The 24,893-nt window shown below is 40.3% G+C and overlaps 1 protein-coding gene across 7 annotated transcripts in view; it reads left to right on the top strand.

The window, feature by feature from the left end:
* Positions 1–17,688, top strand: part of SORCS1 (sortilin related VPS10 domain containing receptor 1) — a 584,051-nt gene extending 566,363 nt beyond the window's left edge. For 2 of the 7 annotated variants that reach the window (XM_082408264.1, XM_082408269.1), the window contains exons 25-27: positions 12,184–12,289; positions 12,413–12,573; positions 17,403–17,688. In XM_082408264.1, coding sequence (XP_082264390.1) covers positions 12,184–12,289; positions 12,413–12,573; positions 17,403–17,482 — 347 coding nt within the window. In that variant the 3' untranslated portion in view covers positions 17,483–17,688. Of the gene's footprint in view, positions 1–12,183; positions 12,290–12,412; positions 12,574–13,461; positions 14,043–14,072 lie in introns of those variants that run through there. The other 5 variants (XM_082408265.1, XM_082408267.1, XM_082408266.1 and 2 more) reach the window with 5 other exon arrangements.
* The last annotated feature ends 7,205 nt before the right edge of the window (positions 17,689–24,893 follow it).

The following is a 24,893-nucleotide window of genomic DNA, read 5'->3' as shown; positions in this document are numbered from 1 at the left end:
CTGCAAGATCATGGCTTTTTTTTTTTTTTTTTTTTTTTTTTTTAATGTCTGAAACATTTATATTAACATATTTCCATACATATTTCCATACAAATACAAATATAAGATTTTTAGAAATTTCATGTAATGTCTGAAACATTTATATTAACATGTTTCCATACAAATAACCCAATGAAAGTTTAGTATTAGTTGTTTTGTTTGTATTTTTTATACTGCAGGTTCTTATTAGGCATCAGTTTTATACACATCAGTGTATACATGTCAATCCCAATCGCCCAATTCAGCACACCACCATCCCCACCCCACCGCAGTTTTCCCCCCTTGGTGTCCATATGTCCATTCTCTACATCTGTGTCTCAACTTCTGCCCTGCAAACTGGCTCATCTGTACCATTTTTCTAGGTTCCGCATACATGCATTAATATACGATATTTGTTTTTCTCTTTCTGACTTACTTCACTCTGTATGACAGTCTCTAGATCCATCCACGTCTCAACAAATGACTCAATTTCGTTCCTTTTTATGGCTGAGTAATATTCCATTGTATATATGTACCACCTCTTCTTTATCCATTCGTCTGTTGATGGGCATTTAGGTTGCTTCCATGACCTGGCTATTGTAAATAGTGCTGCAATGAACATTCGGGTGCATGTGTCTTTTCGAATTATGGTTTTCTCTGGGTATATGCCCAGTAGTGGGATTGCTGGGTCATATGGTAATTCTATTTTTAGTTTTTTAAGGAACCTCCATATTGTTCTCCATAGTGGCTGTATCAATTTACATTCCCACCAACAGTGCAAGAGGGTTCCCTTTTCTCCACACCCTCTCCAGCATTTGTTGTTTGTAGATTTTCTGATGATGCCCATTCTAACAGGAGTGAGGTGATACCTCATTGTAGTTTTGATTTGCATTTCTCTAATAATTAGTGATGTTGAGCATCTTTTCATGTGCTTCGTGGCCGTCTGTATGTCTTCTTTGGAGAGATGTCTATTTAGGTCTTCTGCCCATTTTTGGATTGGGATGTTTGTTTCTTTAATATTGAGCTGAATGAGCTGTTTATATATTTTGGAGATTAATCCTTTGTCCGTTGATTCATTTGCAAATATTTTCTCCCATTCTGAGGGTTGTCTTTTCGTCTTGTTTATGGTTTCCTTTGCTGTGCAAAAGCTTTGAAGTTTCATTAGGTCCCACTTGTTTATTTTTGTTTTTATTTCCATTACTCTAGGAGGTGGATCAAAAAAGATCTTGCTGTGATTTATGTCAAAGAGTGTTCTTCCTATGTTTTCCTCTAAGAGTTTTATAGTGTCCAGTCTTATATTTAGGTCTCTAATCCATTTTGAGTTTATTTTTGTGTATGGTGTTAGGGAGTATTCTAATTTCATTCTTTTACATGTAGCTGTCCAGTTTTCCCAGCACCACTTATTGAAGAGACTGTCTTTTCTCCATTGTATATCTTTGCCTCCTTTGTCATAGATTAGTTGACCATAGGTGCGTGGGTTAATCTCTGGGCTTTCTATCTTGTTCCATTGATCTATGTTTCTGTTTTTGTGCCAGTACCATATTGTCTTGATTACTGTAGCTTTGTAGTATAGTCTGAAGTCAGGGAGTCTGATTCCTCCAGCTCCATTTTTTTGCCTCAAGACTGCTTTGCCTATTCGGGGTCTTTTGTGTCTCCATACAAATTTTAAGATGATTTGTTCTAGCTCCGTAAAAAATGCCATTGGTAATTTGATAGGGATTGCATTGAATCTGTAGATTGCTTTGGGTAGTATACTCATTTTCACAATGTTGATTCTTCCAATCCAAGAACATGGTATATCTCTCCATCTGTTGGTATCATCTTTAATTTCTTTCATCAGTGTCTTATAGTTTTCTGCATACAGGTCTTTTGTCTCCCTAGGTAGGTTTATTCCTAGGTATTTTATTCTTTTTGTTGCAATGGTAAATGGGAGTGTTTCCATAATTTCTCTTTCAGATTTTTCATCATTAGTGTATAGGAATGCAAGAGATTTCTGTGCATTAATTTTGTATCCTGCAACTTTACCATATTCATTAATTAGCTCTAGCAGTTTTCTGGTGGCAGTTTTAGGATTCTCTATGTATAGTATCATGTCATCCACAAACAGTGACAGTTTTACTTCTTCTTTTCCAATTTGTATTCCTTTTATTTCTTTTTCTTCTCTGATTGCCGTGGCTAGGACTTCCAAAACTATGTTGAATAATAGTGGTGAGAGTGGACATCCTTGTCTCGTTCCTGATCTTAGAGGAAATGCTTTCAGTTTTTCACCATTGAGAATGATGTTTGCTGTGGGTTTGTCATATATGGCCTTTATTATGTTGAGGTAGGTTCCCTCTATGCCCACTTTCTGGAGAGTTTTTATCAGAAATGGGTGTTGAATTTTGTCAAAAGCTTTTTCTGCATCTATTGAGATGATCATATGGTTTTTATTCTTCAATTTGTTAATATGGTGTATCACATTGATTGATTTGCGTATATTGAAGAATCCTTGCATCCCTGGGATAAATCCCACTTGATCGTGGTGTATGATCCTTTTAATGTGTTGTTGGATTCTGTTTGCTAGTATTTTGTTGAGGATTTTTGCATCTATATTCATCAGTGATATTGGTCTGTAATTTTCTTTTTTTGTAGTGTCTTTGTCTGGTTTTGGTATCAGGGTGATGGTGGCCTCATAGAATGAGTTTGGGAGTGTTCCTTCCTCTGCAATTTTTTGGAAGAGTTTGAGAAGGATGGGTGTTAGCTCTTCTCTAAATGTTTGATAGAATTCACCTGTGAAGCCATCTGGTCCTGGACTTTTGTTTGTTGGAAGATTTTTAATCACAGTTTCAATTTCATTACTTGTGATTGGTCTGTTCATATTTTCTATTTCTTCCTGGTTCAGTCTTGGAAGGTTATACCTTTCTAAGAATTTGTCCATTTCTTCCAGGTTGTCCATTTTATTGGCATAAAGTTGCTTGTAGTAGTCTCTTAGGATGCTTTGTATTTCTGCAGTGTCTGTTGTAACTTCTCCTTTTTCATTTCTGATTTTATTGATTTGAGTCCTCTCCCTCTTTTTCTTGATGAGTCTGGCTAATGGCTTATCAATTTTGTTTATCTTCTCAAAGAACCAACTTTTAGTTTTATTGATCTTTGCTATTGTTTTCTTTGTTTCTATTTCATTTATTTCTGCTCTGATCTTTATGATTTCTTTCCTTCTGCTAACTTTGGGTTTTGTTTGTTCTTCTTTCTCTAGTTTCTTTAAGTGTAAGGTTAGATTGTTTACTTGAGCTTTTTCTTGTTTCTTTAGGTAGGCTTGCATAGCTATAAACTTCCCTCTTAGAACTGCTTTTGCTGCATCCCATAGGTTTTGGGTCGTCGTGTTTGCATTGTCATTTGTCTCTAGGTATTTTTTGATTTCCTCTTTGATTTCTTCAGTGATCTCTTGGTTATTTAGTAACGTATTGTTTAGCCTCCATGTGTTTGTCCTTTTTACGTTTTTTTCCCTGTAATTCATTTCTAATCTCATAGCGTTGTGGTCAGAAAAGACGCTTGATATGATTTCAATTTTCTTAAATTTACTGAGGCTTGATTTGTGACCCAAGATGTGATCTATCTTGGAGAATGTTCCGTGCGCACTTGAGAAGAACGTGTAATCTGCTGTTTTTGGATGGAATGTCCGATATATATCAATTAAATCTATCTGCTCTATTGTGTCATTTAAAGCTTCTGTTTCCTTATTTATTTTCATTTTGGATGATCTGTCCATTGGTGTAAGTGAGGTGTTAAAGTCCCCCACTATTATTGTGTTACTATCGATTTCCTCTTTTATAGCTGTTAGCAGTTGCCTTATGTATTGAGGTGCTCCTATGTTGGGTGCATATATATTTATAATTGTTATATCTTCTTCTTGGATTGATCCCTGGATCATTATGTAGTGTCCTTCCTTGTCTCTTGTAACATTCTTTAATTTAAAGTCTATTTTATCTGATATGAGTATAGCTACTCCAGCTTTCTTTTGATTTCCATTTGCATGGAATATCTTTTTCCATCCCATCACTTTCAGTCTGTATGTGTCCCTAGGTCTAAAGTGGGTCTCTTGTAGACAGCATATATATGGGTCTTGTTTTTGTATCCATTCAGCCAGTCTATGTCTTTTGGTTGGGGCATTTAATCCATTCACGTTTAAGGTAATTATCGATATGTATGTTCCTATGACCATTTTCTTAATTGTTTTGGGTTTGTTTTTGTAGGTCCTTTTCTTCTCTTGTGTTTCCCACTTAGAGAAGTTCCTTTAGCATTTGTTGTAGAGCTGGTTTGGTGGTGCTGAATTCTCTTAGCTTTTGCTTGTCTGTAAAGCTTTTGATTTCTCCATCAAATCTAAATGAGATCCTTGCCGGGTAGAGTAATCTTGGTTGTAGGTTCTTCCCTTTCATCACTTTAAGTATATCATGCCACTCCCTTCTGGCTTGCAGAGTTTCTGCTGAGAAATCAGCTGTTAACCTTATGGGAGTTCCCTTGTATGTTATTTGTCGTTGTTCCCTTGCTGCTTTCAATAATTTTTCTTTGTCTTTAATTTTTGCCACTTTGATTACTATGTGTCTCGGCGTGTTTCTCCTTGGGTTTATCCTGTATGGGACTCTCTGCGCTTCCTGGACTTGGGTGGCTATTTCCTTTCCCATGTTAGGGAAGTTTTCGACTATAATCTCTTCAAATATTTTCTCTGGTCCTTTCTCTCTCTCTTCTCCTTCTGGGACCCCTATAATGCGAATGTTGTTGCGTTTAATGTTGTCCCAGAGGTCTCTTAGGCTGTCTTCATTTCTTTTCATTCTTTTTTCTTTAGTCTGTTCCGCAGCAGTGAATTCCATCATTCTGTCTTCCAGGTCACTTATCCGTTCTTCTGCCTCAGTTATTCTGCTATTGATTCCTTCTAGTGTAGTTTTCATTTCAGTTATTGTATTGGTCATCTCTGTTTGTTTGTTCTTTAATTCTTCTAGGTCTTTGTTAATCATTTCTTGCATCTTCTCAATCTTTGCCTCCATTCTTATTCCAAGGTCCTGGATCATCTTCACTATCATTATTCTGAATTCTTTTTCTGGAAGGTTGCCTATCTCCACTTCATTTAGTTGTTTTTCTGGGGTTTTTTCTTGTTCCTTCATCTGGTACATAGCCCTCTGCCTTTTCATCTTCTCTATCTTTCTGTAACTGTGGTTTTTGGTCCACAGGCTGCAGGATTATAGTTTTTCTTGCTTCTGTTGTCTGCCCTCTGGTGGTTGAGGCTATCTAAGAGGCTTGATGGGAGGCTCTGGTGGTGGGTAGAGCTGACTGTTCAAGATAATGGCTTTATGATCAAGAGGCTATTGCAGTCCTTAAGACTGTTATGATTGGGTTTGGACTTGAACTGGAAGGAAGGGCTATTAGACAAGTGAGGGTGCTCTATCATAAAGGCCTGTCAACCCTTTCTGTGATCTAGATAAACGTCCTCCGTGCCATTCCCATATAACCTTAATTTCTGAAAAAGAGATTTCAGCCACATGGATTTTATGATATTCAAGGCATGTAAGTAAAGTCTGGCTTGGGTCTGCTTTGGAGACAGGAGAGGAAAGATAAAAGCAAGGTATGACAAAGTTGAACTTGCTTTTGTAACTTCTTGACAGCACTAACTTCTGGATAAGAAATGCAGTACGAGTTCAAAGTTCCAAGGTCATAGAGCAGGTAGAAGTCCTCCAAGAAAGTCCCTTCGATAGAATGAGAGTCAATACAGACAGCAGTAAGGGTATTTGTGGGGCTTCACCAGGTGATGCTGCCATATTGTTGACTTTAAAACTTGGAAATAACCCAAAGGGGCAAAGGCTGCAGCAAAAGGGGTTAGTGGTGCTCCAGGTGAAGCATTCCCTAAAATGTGTTGTGTGGGACCTGAGTCTGTAAGGGGTCTGTGCTCTAACGACTTTGTGAAACTCTATGGTGAAGTCTTATGAGTTTCTTTCCTGAAGGACTGCTATCAACTTTCATATACTGAATCTCCAAGATGGAGAATGCCGTATATACCATTTCCCAACATTATCTGACCATGGACTCTAGTCATCTTTCAGGGCTTGTTCTCTATAGAATATACTTTCAGAAATATGACAGCAATGATATGACAGTTTTAAAACTATTGGGCATGTGCCATGTGCCAGACACCATGTCAGTGCTTTATAAATTTCATCTTATTTTATTCTCACAACTTGCTAAAACAGGCACTAGTTTTATCTCCATTCTGCAGACGAGAAAACTGAGGTTCAGTTTAAGTCATTTAGCTTGTCAGCAAGCGGCCAGGTAAGAATCTGGTTTCAAAAAGGGACCATATCAGTTACCTCACCCCAAACATGGCGTTTTATTTATTTATTTATTTTTAATTTCTGAGATATACATTTTAAAGTAATAACTAGAATTATGACTTATTATACCAGAACATATAAGATTTTTAGAAATTTCATGTAATGTCTGAAACATTTATATTAACATATTTCCATACAAATAATCCAATGAAAGTTTAGTATTAGTTGTTTTGTTTGTTTTTTTATACTGCAGGTTCTTATTAGGCTTCAATTTTATACACATCAGTGTATACATGTCAATCCCAATCGCCCAATTCAGCACACCACCATCCCCACCCCACCGCAGTTTTCCCCCCTTGGTGTCCATATGTCCATTCTCTACATCTGTGTCTCAACTTCTGCCCTGCAAACTGGCTCATCTGTACCATTTTTCTAGGTTCCGCATACATGCATTAATATACGATATTTGTTTTTCTCTTTCTGACTTACTTCACTCTGTATGACAGTCTCTAGATCCATCCACGTCTCAACAAATGACTCAATTTCGTTCCTTTTTATGGCTGAGTAATATTCCATTGTATATATGTACCACCTCTTCTTTATCCATTCGTCTGTTGATGGGCATTTAGGTTGCTTCCATGACCTGGCTATTGTAAATAGTGCTGCAATGAACATTCGGGTGCATGTGTCTTTTCGAATTATGGTTTTCTCTGGGTATATGCCCAGTAGTGGGATTGCTGGGTCATATGGTAATTCTATTTTTAGTTTTTTAAGGAACCTCCATATTGTTCTCCATAGTGGCTGTATCAATTTACATTCCCACCAACAGTGCAAGAGGGTTCCCTTTTCTCCACACCCTCTCCAGCATTTGTTGTTTGTAGATTTTCTGATGATGCCCATTCTAACAGGAGTGAGGTGATACCTCATTGTAGTTTTGATTTGCATTTCTCTAATAATTAGTGATGTTGAGCATCTTTTCATGTGCTTCGTGGCCGTCTGTATGTCTTCTTTGGAGAGATGTCTATTTAGGTCTTCTGCCCATTTTTGGATTGGGATGTTTGTTTCTTTAATATTGAGCTGAATGAGCTGTTTATATATTTTGGAGATTAATCCTTTGTCCGTTGATTCATTTGCAAATATTTTCTCCCATTCTGAGGGTTGTCTTTTCGTCTTGTTTATGGTTTCCTTTGCTGTGCAAAAGCTTTGAAGTTTCATTAGATCCCACTTGTTTATTTTTGTTTTTATTTCCATTACTCTAGGAGGTGGATCAAAAAAGATCTTGCTGTGATTTATGTCAAAGAGTGTTCTTCCTATGTTTTCCTCTAAGAGTTTTATAGTGTCCAGTCTTATATTTAGGTCTCTAATCCATTTTGAGTTTATTTTTGTGTATGGTGTTAGGGAGTATTCTAATTTCATTCTTTTACATGTAGCTGTCCAGTTTTCCCAGCACCACTTATTGAAGAGACTGTCTTTTCTCCATTGTATATCTTTGCCTCCTTTGTCATAGATTAGTTGACCATAGGTGCGTGGGTTAATCTCTGGGCTTTCTATCTTGTTCCATTGATCTATGTTTCTGTTTTTGTGCCAGTACCATATTGTCTTGATTACTGTAGCTTTGTAGTATAGTCTGAAGTCAGGGAGTCTGATTCCTCCAGCTCCATTTTTTTGCCTCAAGACTGCTTTGCCTATTCGGGGTCTTTTGTGTCTCCATACAAATTTTAAGATGATTTGTTCTAGCTCCGTAAAAAATGCCATTGGTAATTTGATAGGGATTGCACTGAATCTGTAGATTGCTTTGGGTAATTTCATGTAATGTCTGAAACATTTATATTAACATATTTCCATACAAATAACCCAATGAAAGTTTAGTATTAGTTGTTTTGTTTGTTTGTTTGTTTTTATACTGCAGGTTTTTGTTAATCATCAGTTTTCTACACATCAGTGAAACATGGCGTTTTAAGTTCATTCTTCTCTCATACACGTTAGCTGTGACCTTGTATTTAGCACTCAGTGTGTATCGATCACTTTTCACAAGAAGACTTGTTATTCCTGTAAGCAGCACTATTATTATAATCAATCTGGGTCCTCTTGAATAGAATATAATAATTCAGTGCATTTCTGCAGGATTGTAGAAGCGATGTGTGCCAGCCCCAGATTTAGAATCGTCAAGTCACGTGCTGTACCCCATGACCATGCTTTACTGTGTTTGTGAACAGTGGCAAATAAACCACTCAGCACTTGCCCCTTCTACCTTGTTTAGGCTGCAGTTGGAGGGGGATTAATTTATGCTTATTGCACACAGCAAGCTAAAACCCATTTATCACAAGTTTTCATTCCCCAGCAAAACACACACAAACCCACCTACTAGTGCTGGGCAAACTAAGACATGCATCTGAGGTTGTGTGGAGCAGTAACAGTACGGTTTATATTCAGGCACAGATCAGCAAGCAGAAGCCACCCACGGAACACAGAGGGCAGTGGTACTCAACTTACCGCTGCTGCCTGATTGCCTGCTTCTTGCTGCTAAGCAGTGACTAAGTGATGCAAAGATGGGGGTGGGGCTGGGAGCGGAGAGCACACACGTTAGAACTCAGGATACAGAAGCTCATTTTCCCAAAGTAATATGCTAATTATTTAACACTGTTAACGCCACCTGTTTATGAATGATGATTTGAGTGGGAGCGGTTTAGAATTGAAAGACCTCAGCTTGTGATGGGTAGAGACAGGAGGGGGAAGGGAAGAGAAGGGAAATAGTGTCCATTTGCGTGTTTGCTTTGTGTCAGTGAGAGCCTGGCTAGAGCAATTTCCTCTCTTTAGTTTTCCGTTCATTTCAAATGCCAACCCTTTCAAGCAACCTCGGTATTCTTCCTGGTTGCTCCATAACACTGATATTCTTCTACGTCTTCTGCAAGAGCGTTTGGCTGGGAATCAGAAGCTCAGCTAATCAAGCTAACCTGCCTCTAACCATCGTTACAATCTGGAGCTTCTCCCTGAGCCTCCCTTTGTTCCCTGTCAAATTAGGGGTTTGCATTAGAAGATTACCTTTAAAATAGCTTTTCAGTATTATTTCCATAAGTATGATGACGGTATTGTGATAATGTCCAGAGAAAGAGAGTGAGAGAGACGTTATCTTTTAGACTTAAGGTGTTTAAAGGACTTTAGCAACCAGTCCTTTCTCTCATATGGCAACTGCTGGGATAGGAGTTAGAGGGGTCGGATAATTCATAAAAATATTCCTGTTGGTGTTTTTTCTGGTTTTCTGCATTGCTTAGTGGGAAAAGCTTTCATTCAGAGTATAGGAAATTTTAATACTTATATTATTATAAATATTGATTCAAAGTAATAATAGCAGTAGCAATAAAAGCTAAGACTTATATAAAGGCCTTACTATGTGCCTAGCACTGTTACCAGTGCTTTACATACATCAATTCATCTGATCCTCACAAACACCTAATGAGATATGCACTTTTATTCTCATGTCGCCCTATCAGCCACATGAAGGTGAATTTGCCCAGGAGCTCACAGCCAGCACATGATAAAGCAGGCCTTGAATCCAAGCAGTCTGACTCCAGAGTCTGTGCCTTAAATTTTAGACTGAAGGTGAAATTGTATGATCGCTGAGATTTGCTTCAACATAATCCAGTGTTGGGGTTTGTGGGCACTGGACGGGGGTAGAAATAACATTATCTGAGGGTGGATGGTTGTTGAAGGGTGGTGGGTGCATGAGGCTCCATTTCTCTATGCACAACTACCACCCATAAATACACGCATATGCGTATATATGTGCGTATACGTGTCATCAATGTTTGAAAGTGAATGACCTAGGATTCGAATTGGTCCTTTGAAAACTTGATAATATTTTGACTTTGTCACTTGTTAAGTTGCTTCTTGTGATCTACTTTTACCCTTCATCCCCATTCTCAGAAATATCTTTTTAAATTTCAGATATCTCCTGCTGAAATTAGCCCAGGGTTGAAGTATATAGAAAATTGTGTGTGTGTGTGTGTGTGTGTGTGTGAGAGAGAGCGAGAGAAAGAGAGACTTCGTTTAAGTCTTAGTTCTTCCATTTACTATTTCTGAGTCCTTTGGAATGGCACTAACCAGTGAGGCCCTCACTGTTCGTGTCTGCTCAGTGACGATCACCACCCCACCTTCCGTTGGTGAAAGTCAATTGCAATAATGTCTATGATAAATGGAAGGTGTTCTTTCCCCCCTGACTTCCTACCAATAGTGGTATGAGTTCTGAAGTATTTCTGGACTCCTTTGCACTGTGGTTGCCTAAGTAAATGAAAGAGACCTTAATTTTTCGATTTCGAGCTGGAAGCACATTTGCCTTGGGTGTTCCATTCAGTGAACCACTCCTGTCTCCTCACACACTCATACTTCACAGCTTAAGCTCTGCTTGACTCACAGAGGAGAGAGAATCACAGAGGTTGCTTCATCTTAGTGCTTTCTAAAAGCTGATTCTACTAAAATAACTAAGCCCGTTTTTCTGAGAAAAAGGGCTTGACTTGTGTTTTTCACCCAATCTGGTACATGGGATAGGCTTTCCAGTAGTGGTTACTGCGTGGCTGGGATGTAATTCTTCAATAACCAGACAGAGCAGAAGCAGTCTCGGGTCTTGTCTGAAATCATCAACATTGCAGTCACCTCTCCTTGGATTTTTTACCTGGGTGACCAGAATGTTGCTCTCTTGGCTTTCAACAGAGAGAAGCCACAGAAAATGGTGCGTAAAGGTCACCTGAATTTCTGGGTATCAGGCTTCACTTAGATTGATGGAAGGTAAAGGTCAGCATCCAGGCTTCTAAGGGGTACGTGTGGCTTGCCTTTTATGCTGGAGCTATGCTATGTTTGCAAAATATCAGTTTTCTAGAGGGTAAAAATTAATTGCAAACAAAGACATTAAAGTAGAGCAGGCTTGACCCTGAGATAGAGGAGGAGGGTTGGAGGCAGAGAGAGATGTTCCAGAGAGAGTGCAGTTCCAGAGCTGCACTCTACAAGCAAAGTTAAGGAGGGAGAATCTTTTATGGATGCCAAGGCATCTGTTTGGCCCAAGAGGAGAACTCACTGCCTCTGAGAGGCTGGCACCTCCTGGCATGAGCTGTCAGGACCTATGGAGACGACCCTGGATTGCACATTTCTCCTCCAGCATCCGAGCAGCTGCCCTTGTAAAATATTCACTTAGCCATCAGTTTCCAAGTGCAAAAAATGTAAGCAACCAGTCCTTCCTCTCATATGGCAACTGCTGGGATAGGAGTTAGAAGGGTTGGATAATTCATAAAAATATTCCTGTTGGTGTTTTTTCTGGTTTTCTGCATTGCTTAGTGGGAAAAGCTTTCATTGAGAGTATAGGAAAATTTAATACTTATATTATTATAAATATTGATTCAAAGTAATAATAGCAGTAGCAATAAAAGCTAAGATTTATACAAAGGTCTTACTATGTGCCTAGCACTGTTGCCAGTGCTTTACATACATCAATTCATTTGATCCTCGCAAATACCTAATGAGATGTGCACTTTTATCCTCATGTCACCCTATCAGTCACATAAAGGTGAAATAATTTGCCCAGGAGCTCACGGCCAGCACATGACAGAGCAGGCCTTGAATCCAAGCAGTCTGGCTCCAGAGTCTGTGCTTTAAATTTTCCACTGCGCTTCTTGAACAGGCCTGCTGGAGCATTCTGGGGGCTGGGACAGGCTCAGATGCATCTGCATGTCAAGCCGCGTGACATGCGTCTTGTGTGTACGTCCCACGTGGTTTTCCGGGACTCACTGTGCCTCTGTGTGAACAGTGCAAGCCTGTTGCAGAGTCACGCCCACCCACCTGCCTGCTCGTGACCATGACCGTGCCTTGCTTTCTCCCCTAGCCCCGCTGGTGGACCTCACTCCAAGCCACAGTGGCTCCGCCATGCTCATGCTGCTGTCCGTGGTGTTTGTGGGGCTGGCGGTGTTCGTCATCTACAAGTTCAAAAGGTGCGTGTCCCTCCGTCCATGTCTCCCCCCCCCGCCACCTTCTCCCTGACAGGTTCAGAAGCATTTGTCGCAGCGATGTACGTGTCCCGTGCACAGCAGTGATGGTTTCTGTTAATGTTTTAGGAAGATCCCGGGGATTAATGTTTATGCCCAGATGCAGAATGAGAAAGAACGAGAGATGGTCAGTCAAGTCAGTCACCCTGAAAGCAGGCCCCATATCCCTCAGACTGAACTCAGGCGGCCTGGCCAGCTGATAGATGAGAAGGTGGAGTCCCAGCTCATAGGTAAATGATTCCTGGTAGCCCCCAGCTGTTCAGCCTGAGTAGTCAATGGCTGGCTCTCTCTCTAACCCCTTCCTGGCTTGACGTAACCACTTTATCTGCTCTAACATCCCTGACAGAAACAGCTAAGATGCCTCTTTCCCTGCTTCTTTCCATTAGAGAGAAAAAAAAAAAAACCTTTCTTGCTCCTATTTTTTCTCTTATGAGTTTATTCCTCTTTTTTTCAAAAACCCTTGCTGAAACATTGGGCTTCAAGTGTTCATGGTCAAAGAGCAAAGTGTTTGTTCTAACAATATACAAGAGGGGCAGGCCTCAGAGGCTGGATCTGCTGGTCTGGAGGGCTGGGCAGGGTTTGAGGGACCCCTGGGCAGGGTTTGAGGGTGTATAATGACCAGAGCAAGCTGTGGCAGCATCACCTGGAGACAGCTCTAAGGAGGGCAGACTGCTCAAGAACACGCGTAGAAGAAAGACAGACTGATCACCCTGGGATTTTTTTAAATCTAGTAGTAATCAAAAACTGTCCCCCAGGAAACATGGAACCTGAGAATTCAAGAGCCATAAAGTTGGCAGAACTTATCTCAGGAGTGGGGTTTCCTGAGAGAGAGTGCTGGAGGGTTAGACTGTGACAGAGCAGATGGGCAGATTTCTTCCTCCTTTTCACCTGTGCCCTACCAGGAGTCTTAAAAATGGATTTCAGCCTAATTCAATAGGGCTCACTCTCTGTCTGGGGAGGAAGCATGGGAAGCCAACAGCTAGGTATAGAGAGTCTCAGGGTCATTGCTAAATTCTACTATTTATTGTGGAGGGAATTTCCCAGGAAATTAGATAAACCCCTCGGGCCACCATTGTGATCCATTTTTCTCCTTGTTTCCTCCTGTCTGATGGCCCTAGGACTTGAAGCTGTAAATGTTCCCATCTAAACCCTGCATTGCTGACTCTGATGGATAAATTATTATATAAGCATTCATGCTTCACTCTGATGTGATAATGCCAAATCACCTAGAACGTCCTATGACTGTTAATCTGGTACCTGGGGGAAAAAATGAGTACTTAAAGGGAAACAGAACCCTCTCTTTAAATGAATATGGGAGCGTTCTGTGGCTGTATTAAGGGGAAATTTCAATGTGCTGCCTGGCTCATGTCAGAGGTAATAATAACAATGGCCCCCGCATCTGGTGTCCAGTTTTCACAGTGTGCTTCCTTTTATTTGGGGAGACGGTGATAAATGCGTAATTGCCTTGGGTTAAAAAGAAAAAGGCTTTTCTGTCTTCAAGTCCAGAGAAGTGTTCACCCTATTTACTTCTAAAGCTTCTAAGTGCATTTTTGTGGGCCATTTGGTTTTCAGTCCCATTTCCATGGGGTATGAAGCACAGCCGCTGTTTGCTTCATTAAAGTAGCAATCACTCCTTCGCCAGGAGCAGCTCCCAGCACGTTATACCGTCTCTGACACCTTTCCATTGCCAGTGTCATTAAATGAGTAAGTGTTACACGTTTTCTCTTAGGAGAGTAGCTTTACCCTCCCCTTCCTCCCCTTCTACTCAACCTGGTGACTCATCTCTCCGGTTGCAAAGAGCAAGACACGCCACTCCACCTTCAACGCCAAAGCGGGGATCTGCTGGGGCTCAATTTGCCATTTAAGGAAAACCCCCAAAGGCTACAGGCGACCTGCTGATCAGGAAAGAATTTCGCTCTTGTCAAGTGCATCCTTCTCCATGACCACTAACTTTGTGTTTTTTTTCTTTGTTGTTCTGTTTCCTATTTTGCCAGGAAGTATTTCCATAGTTGCTGAGAATCAAAGCACAAAAGAAATCCCTACCTATGTAAATGTTTGACTGGAGGACGCCAGTAAAAACAAAAACAAACATAAAATAAAAACAATCAAAATCTAAACAAACAAACAAACAAACACTCACTGCATCGGGACTTTTTAATTCTTCAGACACAGACAACAAGGGTTTTTAGCTTTAAGCCTGTGCATGTGGACAGTACCTTGAGAACATGCTTGGAGGGGCAGTGTACAGGTGCTCTATTTTAATGGAAAAAACACTCCCCTTCCCCTTTCTTCTCCTCTCTCTTTTTTCTGATTGGTTGTGTTTGTAGAAAATTCCTAACATATATAGGCCAAGGAAATCTGCATGTATTTTTGGAAATATTCTTGGCTGTAGATTTAACAGCTATTTTAGCACTACAGGCTGATGGGTGGATTAGCCACCCCAGCCGTTTTCACGAGACACAAAGACATGCACAGGAGTTTGAAACCCTGGGCTGTTTCTCTGTTCCACTTTACTTGTTGCCATTTTTCCCTTCTAAGTTATCTTCGGGAGCTCTGCTGGCCGGCAGGGGCCACAGGTTGCCTTCTCCATTCTGTACGGCCACAGGGACAAAGAAGCAAGTTCAAGTTCCATGGATGCAGGCAGAATAGGGAAGGAAGGAAGGCAGTCGGGCAGGAGTGTCAAAAGCGGACCTGTGTTTCCTCTTCCCCCCTCCCCATCACGACAGCTTCCCCCTGTAGCTTTCCCTACTCCTGCCCTGTGTAGAAAACAGAATCCCAGTTCCCCCGCATTCTTACCTTCCCATTTGTTTGCTCTCCACGTGTGGTCATGATCTGTCAAGGTCTTTGTGTCTCTCCCTTCCCGTCCCCAAGTTATCCTTCAACTGCTCCTGCCTTTTCTTCCCAAACATGTTGCTACATTCTGGACATTCATCCTGATGTTCCTTAAATACTGGCCTCGCCTCTGGCAACCCTGCCTCCACCACCCAAAGCTAATGATCTCTCTGTCAACTTTGCCCACACCCATGCATGCAGCCTTCATACACGCTGACCCAGCGGCATCCTCCCTGCAGTGTTCAGCTTCATGTATTTTTTTTTTTTTTTTTTTTTCTATCCTCCTGTAGACCTGCCTCTTCCAAATATCCTTGCCTTTCCCCCCTGGAAACATATAATGTGTGTGAAAGAGTTGAGATATGCAAAGCAATTCAAACCTGGCCCAGGTACCTTAGAAAAGAAAGCATACAGATGAATAGTGGTTTTGTCACACCTTAACAAAAATCTCCTGCAGTCAGATTCCAGAAGATTCTTGTGAGAAATGTTTTGAACGTGTTACTATGTGGCAGGGCAATTTCCTCCTGTGATGGTTGCTATTACCCAGTATTTCCCCCTCTCACAGTAGAGTGAAAATATTTGTAAAATGAAACCGATGTTAAGCAGAAGAAGAAGCAGCTTAATGGATTTGATGTTTGAGTGTCAAAGAGTCTTGAGAATGTATGGAGGTCTTGTCTTATATTAGGATGGGATTGTAATTATGTAAGATGACCCTAGACTTCTTACATGTGTGCGCTCTGATCTCTGAGCATAGTATCAGCAAAGGAAAATATAATAAGCATAAAGGGGAGGAATTATCAGACTCAAGCAGATTGGCTCAAAGCATGAAGAAATCCCAGTTCTCCCAGGGCCATCATGAAAGAAGGTCCAGAGAAAGAGGGAAACAAAAGTATGTGCAGCAGGAGCCCTTGGAGTATTATGGATTGGATAAAGCCCACTCTAAAATGTAGGAGAAAGTGGTTTCAAAAGACCACTCAGAGTGTAGCCTCCTACTTGGCCATGGCCCCAGGCCAGTGTCAGGGTATAACAGGGCCCTGGGGACAGTGGGGGTGCCCTAAAGATCCTGACGACTACTGCCCTGTGTAGCTCAAGTAGGGGAAGAGTAGCAACACTTCAGTCAGAAGTTAATCAAGCAGAAGATTTTATGGTTGAAGACGCTCCGTATGAATCTGGGAAATGGATTATGCCTAAGGCAGCCGTCTATTTGTGGAACTCAAATGATCCCCCACCTGCCAGGCTTCCTAGCCCATAGGAAACATCCTCATTGAATCTCTTCAGTTGGAGCCTCCCAAATTTAATCTGGAAAACAGAGTGTTTGGAAACCAAAAGAGGCTCATTCACAACAGTACAGGGAGTCCTCAGAGTTGCCGTTCAATTAATTTTCATTGTTAAACTATGAAAAAGGGAATAACACTCCATCTAGCACAGTGCCTTGCCTAGAGTAGGTATTAAGAAAGTTATTTGTTGAAAGAATAAATGAATGAATACATGAGAAGACATAGGGAAGAAGGGCTTGTAAGTCCTAACCTAAAAAAGAGGTGGACATGAGATGCCTGGAGTTTTGGAAAGTGATCAGAGATGGCCGGTTCTAGATTCAGCATCTCCAGGGTCCTCATGTGCCTCTCCTCAGAGCTCCCTCTAACCTGTAGGAGACTAGTGAGGCAAAGTACTGCTCAGAGGGGCCCTTATTGTTCTTACGATCTAGCTCCATGACTCTTGAAGCGTGGTACCCAGACCAACAGTATCAGCATCACCTCGGACTTGTTAGAAACACAGATTTTGGGTCCCACCGACCCCAGACCTACTGAATTAGAAACTCCAGGGTTGCAGCCCAGCAATCTGTTTTTACAAGCTCTTCAGGTGATTGTGAAATACACTAAAGTTTGAGAACCACTGTACTAGGCCATGCCAGCTCAATCCCGAAGAGAAGGTAGTAATGAGAAGCTGCCAATGGGGAGGGACCCAAGTGCCTACCTACTCAACAACAGCAGGTGCAGACACAATGAGGAGTTTGGTAGGCGTGAGGCCAGAGGAATGGGTGGGGAGGGATGGATGTGGAAGGTAAGATTCAGGGCAAGCTACAAATCTGATATTGCAATGTTTTCCAAAATCCCGGAAGGCAAACTGTGCGTGCTCTACCCTGAACTACCCAACCAACATTTTCTCCTTTGCCTTATTTTTAATTGGATTCACTGTCCAAAATGCACAGGTTTGCTTTGCTTTTTTTCAGAAGTTCCAAACAGCAACTTTGAGAGGAATGGGGTGCTTGGCAACTGTTCTGTGTTTTCCAGGATTCCAACTGAGCATTGAAATTCCCTCATTTGCCAACTTATTTTTATAGGAAGTCAATTTAAAAAAAAAAAAAAAAAAAAGTTTTCTTATAGTATTGGAACTACTTCTAATTTTAAAATGACTTTTTTGATGTATTTTTTGTTATATACTATGTAGTGTAATGTATAATTGCTCTTGTTTATTCCTTTTACAGTCATATTTATTAAACAGATAATGTCTCTGAAGTCTATGCCTCAAGGTGTTTATTTTATTCCAAACTTCGGTGTTCAGTCCAGATATAGAAGCGATGCCTCTATAGGGTTCATAAAGACTAATTGCATGAGAATTTAGTAAACACTACAGGTTTGAGGGGTTTGGTTTTTGGGGGGTTTTGGGTTTTTTGTTATCAACGTAGGATATATATTCTACTACCTGAATTCTAACCTGCATTTCAGGTGACTGTATAATATCTGTTGCTTTACTGTTACTTTATTCTATAATATTTAAAAAATCACTCCAAGCTGGTTACACTGGAATGAGTAACATTCTCACTATTGTTCATTCAAAATGAGAAATTATTGATATGGAACAAACCCATTCAAATTTGTTCAAAAGCTTGTAGTTACTGAAGGACCAAACCTGCATGTAATGAACTGAAACTTGGGGAGAGAGAAGAGCTCAAATGCTAGAGTAATAATGGCTTTGATACTGGAATCAGGACAGTGGAGTTCTTCTTCCAGCTCTACCAGCTGTGTGACCTTGAGCAAGGCTTTAGTGTCCTCATGCATATGATTTGAAGGAAAAGGACCCCTTCCAGCTCTGGTATTCTGAGTGGGTGAGTCATTCCCAAGAGTCCCAAATAGTTGATTTAAACTTGGTGGAAAGTAAAGAGGTGGACTGGATCCAAATCCTTTTGGCCTCGTGATATCTTTTCTTGGTCAACATTTTGTCCTTGTATTTGGTTGAAACATTCGTGCAGGCACAAAACCCTCCTTAGCCTTTTCAAAGACCTGCCAGGCTTGGAATGGCATTGCCTCATTAGGACGGTCTCAGCACGCATGGGAATTTCTGTTGTTTTCTAGGTGGCCTTTCACCTTTCCTTTCCCACAAACTAAGTCTTCCTTCCAACCCATCATTATTTTCCAGGCCAGAGCCTATACTGCTTTTCTCCATCTAGAACAGCTTATCTCCTGTGTCACTGAGGGTACAGGCAGTCAAACAAAAGTCATTCCTAGGGATTTCAGACAGAGGGGATTTAATTCAGGCAATTTGTTGCTTGAGTAACTGAAGAGCCAAGATGCCAAATAAGGGAAGGTGAAGTGACTCCAAGATGAGCATCAACAGGAAGGCTCTATCCCTAGAGCCCAGGACCCAGGACCACCAGATGGAAGCTGAAGTCAGGGAGGATGTGTCTGGCAGAAGCTGGAGCCACAGAGGAGACATGGCCATTGCCAGCACTGCTGCCCAAGCAGAGAAGAGGGAGAAGGGGAGCTTGCTCCAGGCCTCCCATCTCCAGCCAATGTTTCCCAGCCCAAGCCAGTGGGCAGTGGAGCCTGGGAAATGTAGTTTTATGAATTACTAAGTAGAACAAGGAGGAGTGGGAAGTGGACTTGAGGACACAGATGGGTGATTGGCACAGCACCTCTCTCAAGTTCTGCCCACGTCAAGTCCAACAAATCTCCTTCAACCCAAAGGCACTTATTAAATAGTCAGTGCTCCTTTCTCGGTGCCATTCTTTCACATATTCCCCTTTAAACAACGCATATTTAAAATGTGGCATTAAATGGAGAATAGATATCTAGTAGGAAGCAGCTGCATAGCACAGGGAGATCAGCTCGGTGCTTTGTGTCCACCCAGAGGGATGGGGTAGGGAGGGTGGGAGGGAGACGCAAGAGGGAGGAGATATGGGGATATACGTATATGTATAGCTGATTCACTTTGTTATACAGCAGAAACTAACACACCATTGTAAAGCAATTATACTCCAATAAAGATGTTAAAAAATAAATAAAATGTGGCATTATGTCTATGTATGTCCTTTTACACCTTTCTCACCAAATTCTATGCTCTTCTATTTTTCATTTCACTCCTTCAGCCTCCAGCTGACAGCACTGGACATCACCATTAGGGGGCACTAGATAAATGTTTGCTGAAACTCAACCCTTTTCAGTTTAGTGTGATTTTCAGTTTAGTGTGGTGAGCAAGTCCACTTCATTTAGCAAAGACCTCTGAGGTGCCCTCTTGATCCGACTCCCCTTACCTAGCTAGCACCTCTAATTACATGTTCAATTGGTCGTTTGTCAAGAATCAGCATGTCCTTGCCCTTCCACTCTGTTGCCACTCAAGCTGCTGTATTCAGGGAGCTATTCTTAGATACTAATTTAAGTGAAACAATTGCAGTTTAGAAAAAAGATAGAACTGGCTAGAAAGCATGAAAAACAAAGGCCTAAGTTTGGTTTCTGAATCATTATGTAATTTGTTTTCCTATTTCTTAGGGGTTAAAAGTATTTTGAAAATGCATGTTAGGCTCACGCTTTCATAATGGAGGAATCCCAAATTAATTCCAGATGGACATATATAAAGAAATAACTGTTATAGTTTCCATGTTAAATACATGAGAAGGGATCTTTGGTTTATAAAATACAAATAATTATTAATCCATATGTGGTGCAAACATTTTAGGTGATGATAATACAACTGTGAACAAGGCTGATATCTGCCTTCATGGGCATATATTCTAATAGGGACAAATAATAAAATTTAAGGTAACATATACAATGCTATCCTACATATAAGATAATTTTAGGGTATTTATAGGTAAAAAAAAAAAAAAGATATAACAGGGAGCAGAGTAACTGGGGATGGGAGAGGGGAGAGTTAGTCCCTGGCTTCTCTGAGATCTGAAAATGTTACCGAACCAAACTTGGGTCCACTTGCCCACGTGCAGTAAAGCTAATCTACTGACACCAGGTTGTGAAGGAAAGTGCAGTGTTTATTGCAGGCCTCTAAGCGAGGAGTCCAGGCAGCTAGTGCCTAAAAGGCCTGAACTCCCTGAAGGCTTTCAGGGAAATGTTTTTAAAAACAAAGTGAGGGAGGGCCGTTGTGGGGTATGTGATCAGCTCGTGGACATTCTTCTGATTGGTTGGTGGTGAGGTAATCGGGAGTCAACATCATCAACTTTCTGGTTGATGGGTCTGGGGTCTACGTGCTTGTGGGCAGCATACAGTTAAATTTTTCCACCTGGTGGACGTTTCAGTATCTGGAAAACAGCTCAAAGGTCATGGATCAGAATATCTATAGCCCTTGAGAAGGCACTAAAAGTCCTTGACTTTGTTTAATGGCTAAACGGTTATCATTTTGTCTTGCTTCACAGTTTCCCTTTCTTTCTGCATTTTCTCACGTCTCTGATTAAACGTATTCTTTGACTAAAGTTTTTCTTGGACAAAAGACAGGTAGAAGACATGGGAGGAGGGTGTCTATTCTGGGAAGGCCCTATAGGGTCCTGCTGGGTTGCAAAAGCTGAAAAGGAACCAGCCATTCAGAGACATATACACTGTTCAGTGGTTAAGAAATACACAAATAAAACACTTATCTTGAAAAGGACCTGACATTTGCTTGAGAAAGTGAGCCCTGACTACTTACAGCTTGTGGTTATTTTCAAGGGGTAGAAGAAGTGATCTGAAATCTGGCAGAAGGTTGTGCTACTAAATGGATGGTGTGGCTCTTAACACAGAGATAAATGGAGATCACTGGTGGATGTATGCGGTGTGTGTGTGTGTGTGTGTGCACGTGCGAGTGTGTGTGTATGTGCTGTGTATTTTTACACAGCTGAATTCAGTTGGGTATAGTTTTCCGTGTTCACCTAATGTTTCTCATTGGCAAAATCACACATAAGCAAACAAGAGATTTGCATTATCCTGAAATCTTTTTCTAATATATCAATCACGTTAGAAAAAATATTTACATCTTCAAAAAAAGTTTTATAGCAGAACTGACAGTGATTCGAATGTTAGTTTAAAAGTAGTTTGGATGTACTGGCAGAAGAAAGAAGTCTCACTTGATAGCAGAGAAAAAAGATAAGAAGATAGTACCAATGCTCCTCTTCCTCACCATCATCATTAGCCTGAGGACTTCTGCAGTGGAGACTGGCAGCCGCCTCACCCTACAAACCTTAGAGCATCATTCAATTTCCACCAACCACACAAATGACGTTTAGAAATACGACTTTGGCCTGAAGAATGTTCAACTGTGGTCAAAACTCTTTGTTAAAGAAGATGATAGTATGAAAAGGTATGAAAGGTATTTATAAGGTATTCCATGAAAAGTGAACCAGTAAAGAAAGCTTCAAAATATTTAAAATAAGCTTAAGTTATCTAGATAATGAAGCCACTCTATGAACAATACTAAGATATTTCAATAGATACATGTATAGATATCTTGATAAAAGCTTCTTGCCAATGTAAACATTGAAAAGAATTCAGTAAACAGTATTTATAAATTAATTAGTTAACAATAAATCATAATATATATATGATAAAGTAGAATGCTTCCAGTAAAACTATTTTTCTAAGGAATATTTAATGGCCTGAGAAAAGTCTCATGTGATGCTAAGAGAAAGCAGAATTTAAGACTTCACATAGAATGAAAATAATTCGTACAGAAAATAAATGGGGACAGACTGAGAGATTAAAATATAGTAACACTGGTTATTTCTAGCTTGTAAAATGCCAAGTTTTTAAAAATTCTCATATCTTTGGATATTTTCTATATTTTTTCTAAAATGAACATATATTACTTATATGGTCAGAAAAAAATGCTATTTTAAATAAAACAAGAAATATGTTATGGAGTAAATCTAAAATATATTTGTTTATTATGCTAATTATATAATTACTATGAAGAGTTCTATGTTTAATATAATATGTAAAGTTTATAGAAGAGTTCAAAATTGTTGATGGTATATACTTAAATATCTTTAGTAAATTAAAGATAGCTTCTCTAGAGCAAGACAATTTTCATCTCATTTTTATCAATTTATATTTATATTGAGATGAAAACATTTTGCTATTATGGTACCTGCAATTTAATTCACGAAATTTAAAATGTTTAAAATTTTTAAACTGTATAACTTTGCTCTGTTTATATGTATTGTACAAGTATATACACACACACATACACATGAACATGATTAATAAAATTTTACAGTATAAATATAATATAAATATGCACATTATTCAGATGTGTGCACATGCAAATAGAAATAATTAACAAGGGAAATAATTAAGGATGAGATTTTTCCCATGGAAATAATCTGAAAATACTCTCAGGAAATCTAGAAAGGAAGGTAACTATTGAATTCTTTTTTTTTTTTTTTTAATATGGCAGAGAAACAATCAGAACGTTATTTGGTCTACCTACTATAGCATTCCCAATTGCTAGATGTATTTCCAAATGTGTTGTAAGTATTGTTTCTTCTTTTTAGCCTCTTAATTGCACGCAACATGTTACAAGGGAGTTCGGGCTGTGGGATAAGAGGATGGGAAGAGTTTGATACAAGTAGGGGACAATGAGCTACAAAGGGAGAGGAGACACAGGTGGTGATGGATGGTACATTTGCTGTGTTATAAGCAATAAATGATTTAAAACATGTAAATACTTCAAGGTAGTATGTTCATTTAAATCATGCAGGAACCTTGGTCTGGGAAGGTTAAGTCCCATGTCCGAGGTCACATAGCCAGTAGGGTAGTAACGTCAGAATTTCAACCCAGAACTCCTAATGGATATCCCCACTCCTCTTTCCACTCTACCACCCTCCCCTCCAGCCCTCCTCCAGGTAAGCCACAAATAGGAGATGGTTTAAAACAGAAAAATTGCACGTTCCTGCAGTTTCCTAATCCAAATATAGTTGTGGGAAAGAGTTTACACAAGGAAAAGAGTTATCATTCTTTTGAAAGCACACAACAAATCCTGTCTCAGCCCTTACTACTGAGTTACACAAATAGTGTAACCTACTATTTTCACCCTACTTGACGTGGTACATGGGGAAGTTAGGCCACCTAAGCCCTCCCAGAGGAAAGAACTGATATTTGCTACTAACTTCTTTAAACAAGTGGATATAGAGGAAGTGTTTTCCAAATACCAGCATGGAGTAATCTGAAACCCAGCAGCTCATACAGCACCCAGAGGGCTGCATGTAAACTGTAGATACAGACATGGCTCAGTCCATTGGAGATTAGCTTCCTTACTGATTCTCATGCCTCTAAATGCAGTTTCTTCCCAGTGCCCTCATTGCAGGGCAAGATCTTCCATCCCCACTTTGGCCCATGGAGTGAAAAATAATAACACAGAATGAAGCCTTGTGGTTCTGTTATATACAAGCACACTTGACCAAGCGTGTTTTTGTTTTTGTTTTTAACTGATGAGAGTCCACAGTATTATTGCAAATAGGAAAAAACTGGTTGGTTTGGGATGTCCTGCTCAGTCACGATGCATCATGAGACTTAAGTGGGAAGGAAGAAGAAAGCAAGCCTGGAAAGGACTGGTGAGGCAGGACTGACCCAGGTGAGTGGCTGCTTCTTGAATTTAATGTAGTATCTAAAGAGGCATAAAAAATCTAGCTTTTGTTTGGCCCAATCCCATAGGTGAAACATGTAACCTAAAGATTCCAATCAGTGATTATGTCAGAAGTCAGTCTTGTGTCCATAATCCAGGCAGCCCCTGATGTCCTCAATCATCAGTATCAGTCTCTTATGAATAAGACTCTACTGAGGCTCCTGGGGTTGGGAGGTCAGCAAGGACTGACCCTGCAGGACAGGGGATGGCAGAAACAAATCAGGACATCTGGCTTCAATTTAAGTGGATTGTTAGCAGGACAGAGTAGGGGTCTGGAGTCCATGCAAAAAAACTGAAGAAAAGGCCAAACACCTAGGTCTGAGCCATATGACGGAGAGAAGAGAATAACTGGGGCTCGGTACAATACTCCCAAGCACATTGGGCCCACAATTAAAAGCATCCCAACTTCTCCCAGACTGAGGAAGTGAGCTGGTGACTCCTAATATACTCTTCAATCCTGGTAGCATTGGTTCTAGGACAATGTGGGTTCCACTTCCCATTCCTCTGGGGATGGATTATCTGATCATCTCAGAGCTTCTTGGACAGTCTCTTAGAAAGTGACAGGAAGGAAGAGCCAAATGAGAGTAACTGCCCATTAGTTATCACACTCAAATAGATTTTGTCTGCACTCTCTTTTACCCCACTTTCTCCACACTATTTCTGTTCCTTTGGCATCAGCACTGATATAGGTCCCAGCTCTGTATAGTTTTAGGAGACAACAAATAAAGCCAGTGTACATGTAACCAACTCACCTTGAACTCTTTTGCAGGGAAAACTTTTCAGTGAACAAGCAGGTTTGTGTGCTCTGTATATATGCAGACGCACTCTTTTTGGTATA

The sequence above is a fragment of the Balaenoptera borealis genome (genome assembly GCF_965194805.1).
Source record: "Balaenoptera borealis genome assembly, chromosome: 10".
Taxonomy (NCBI): Eukaryota; Metazoa; Chordata; class Mammalia; order Artiodactyla; family Balaenopteridae; genus Balaenoptera; species Balaenoptera borealis.
The sequence above is the reverse complement of the archived record's forward strand: the minus strand, read 5'-3'. Positions and strand labels throughout refer to the sequence as shown.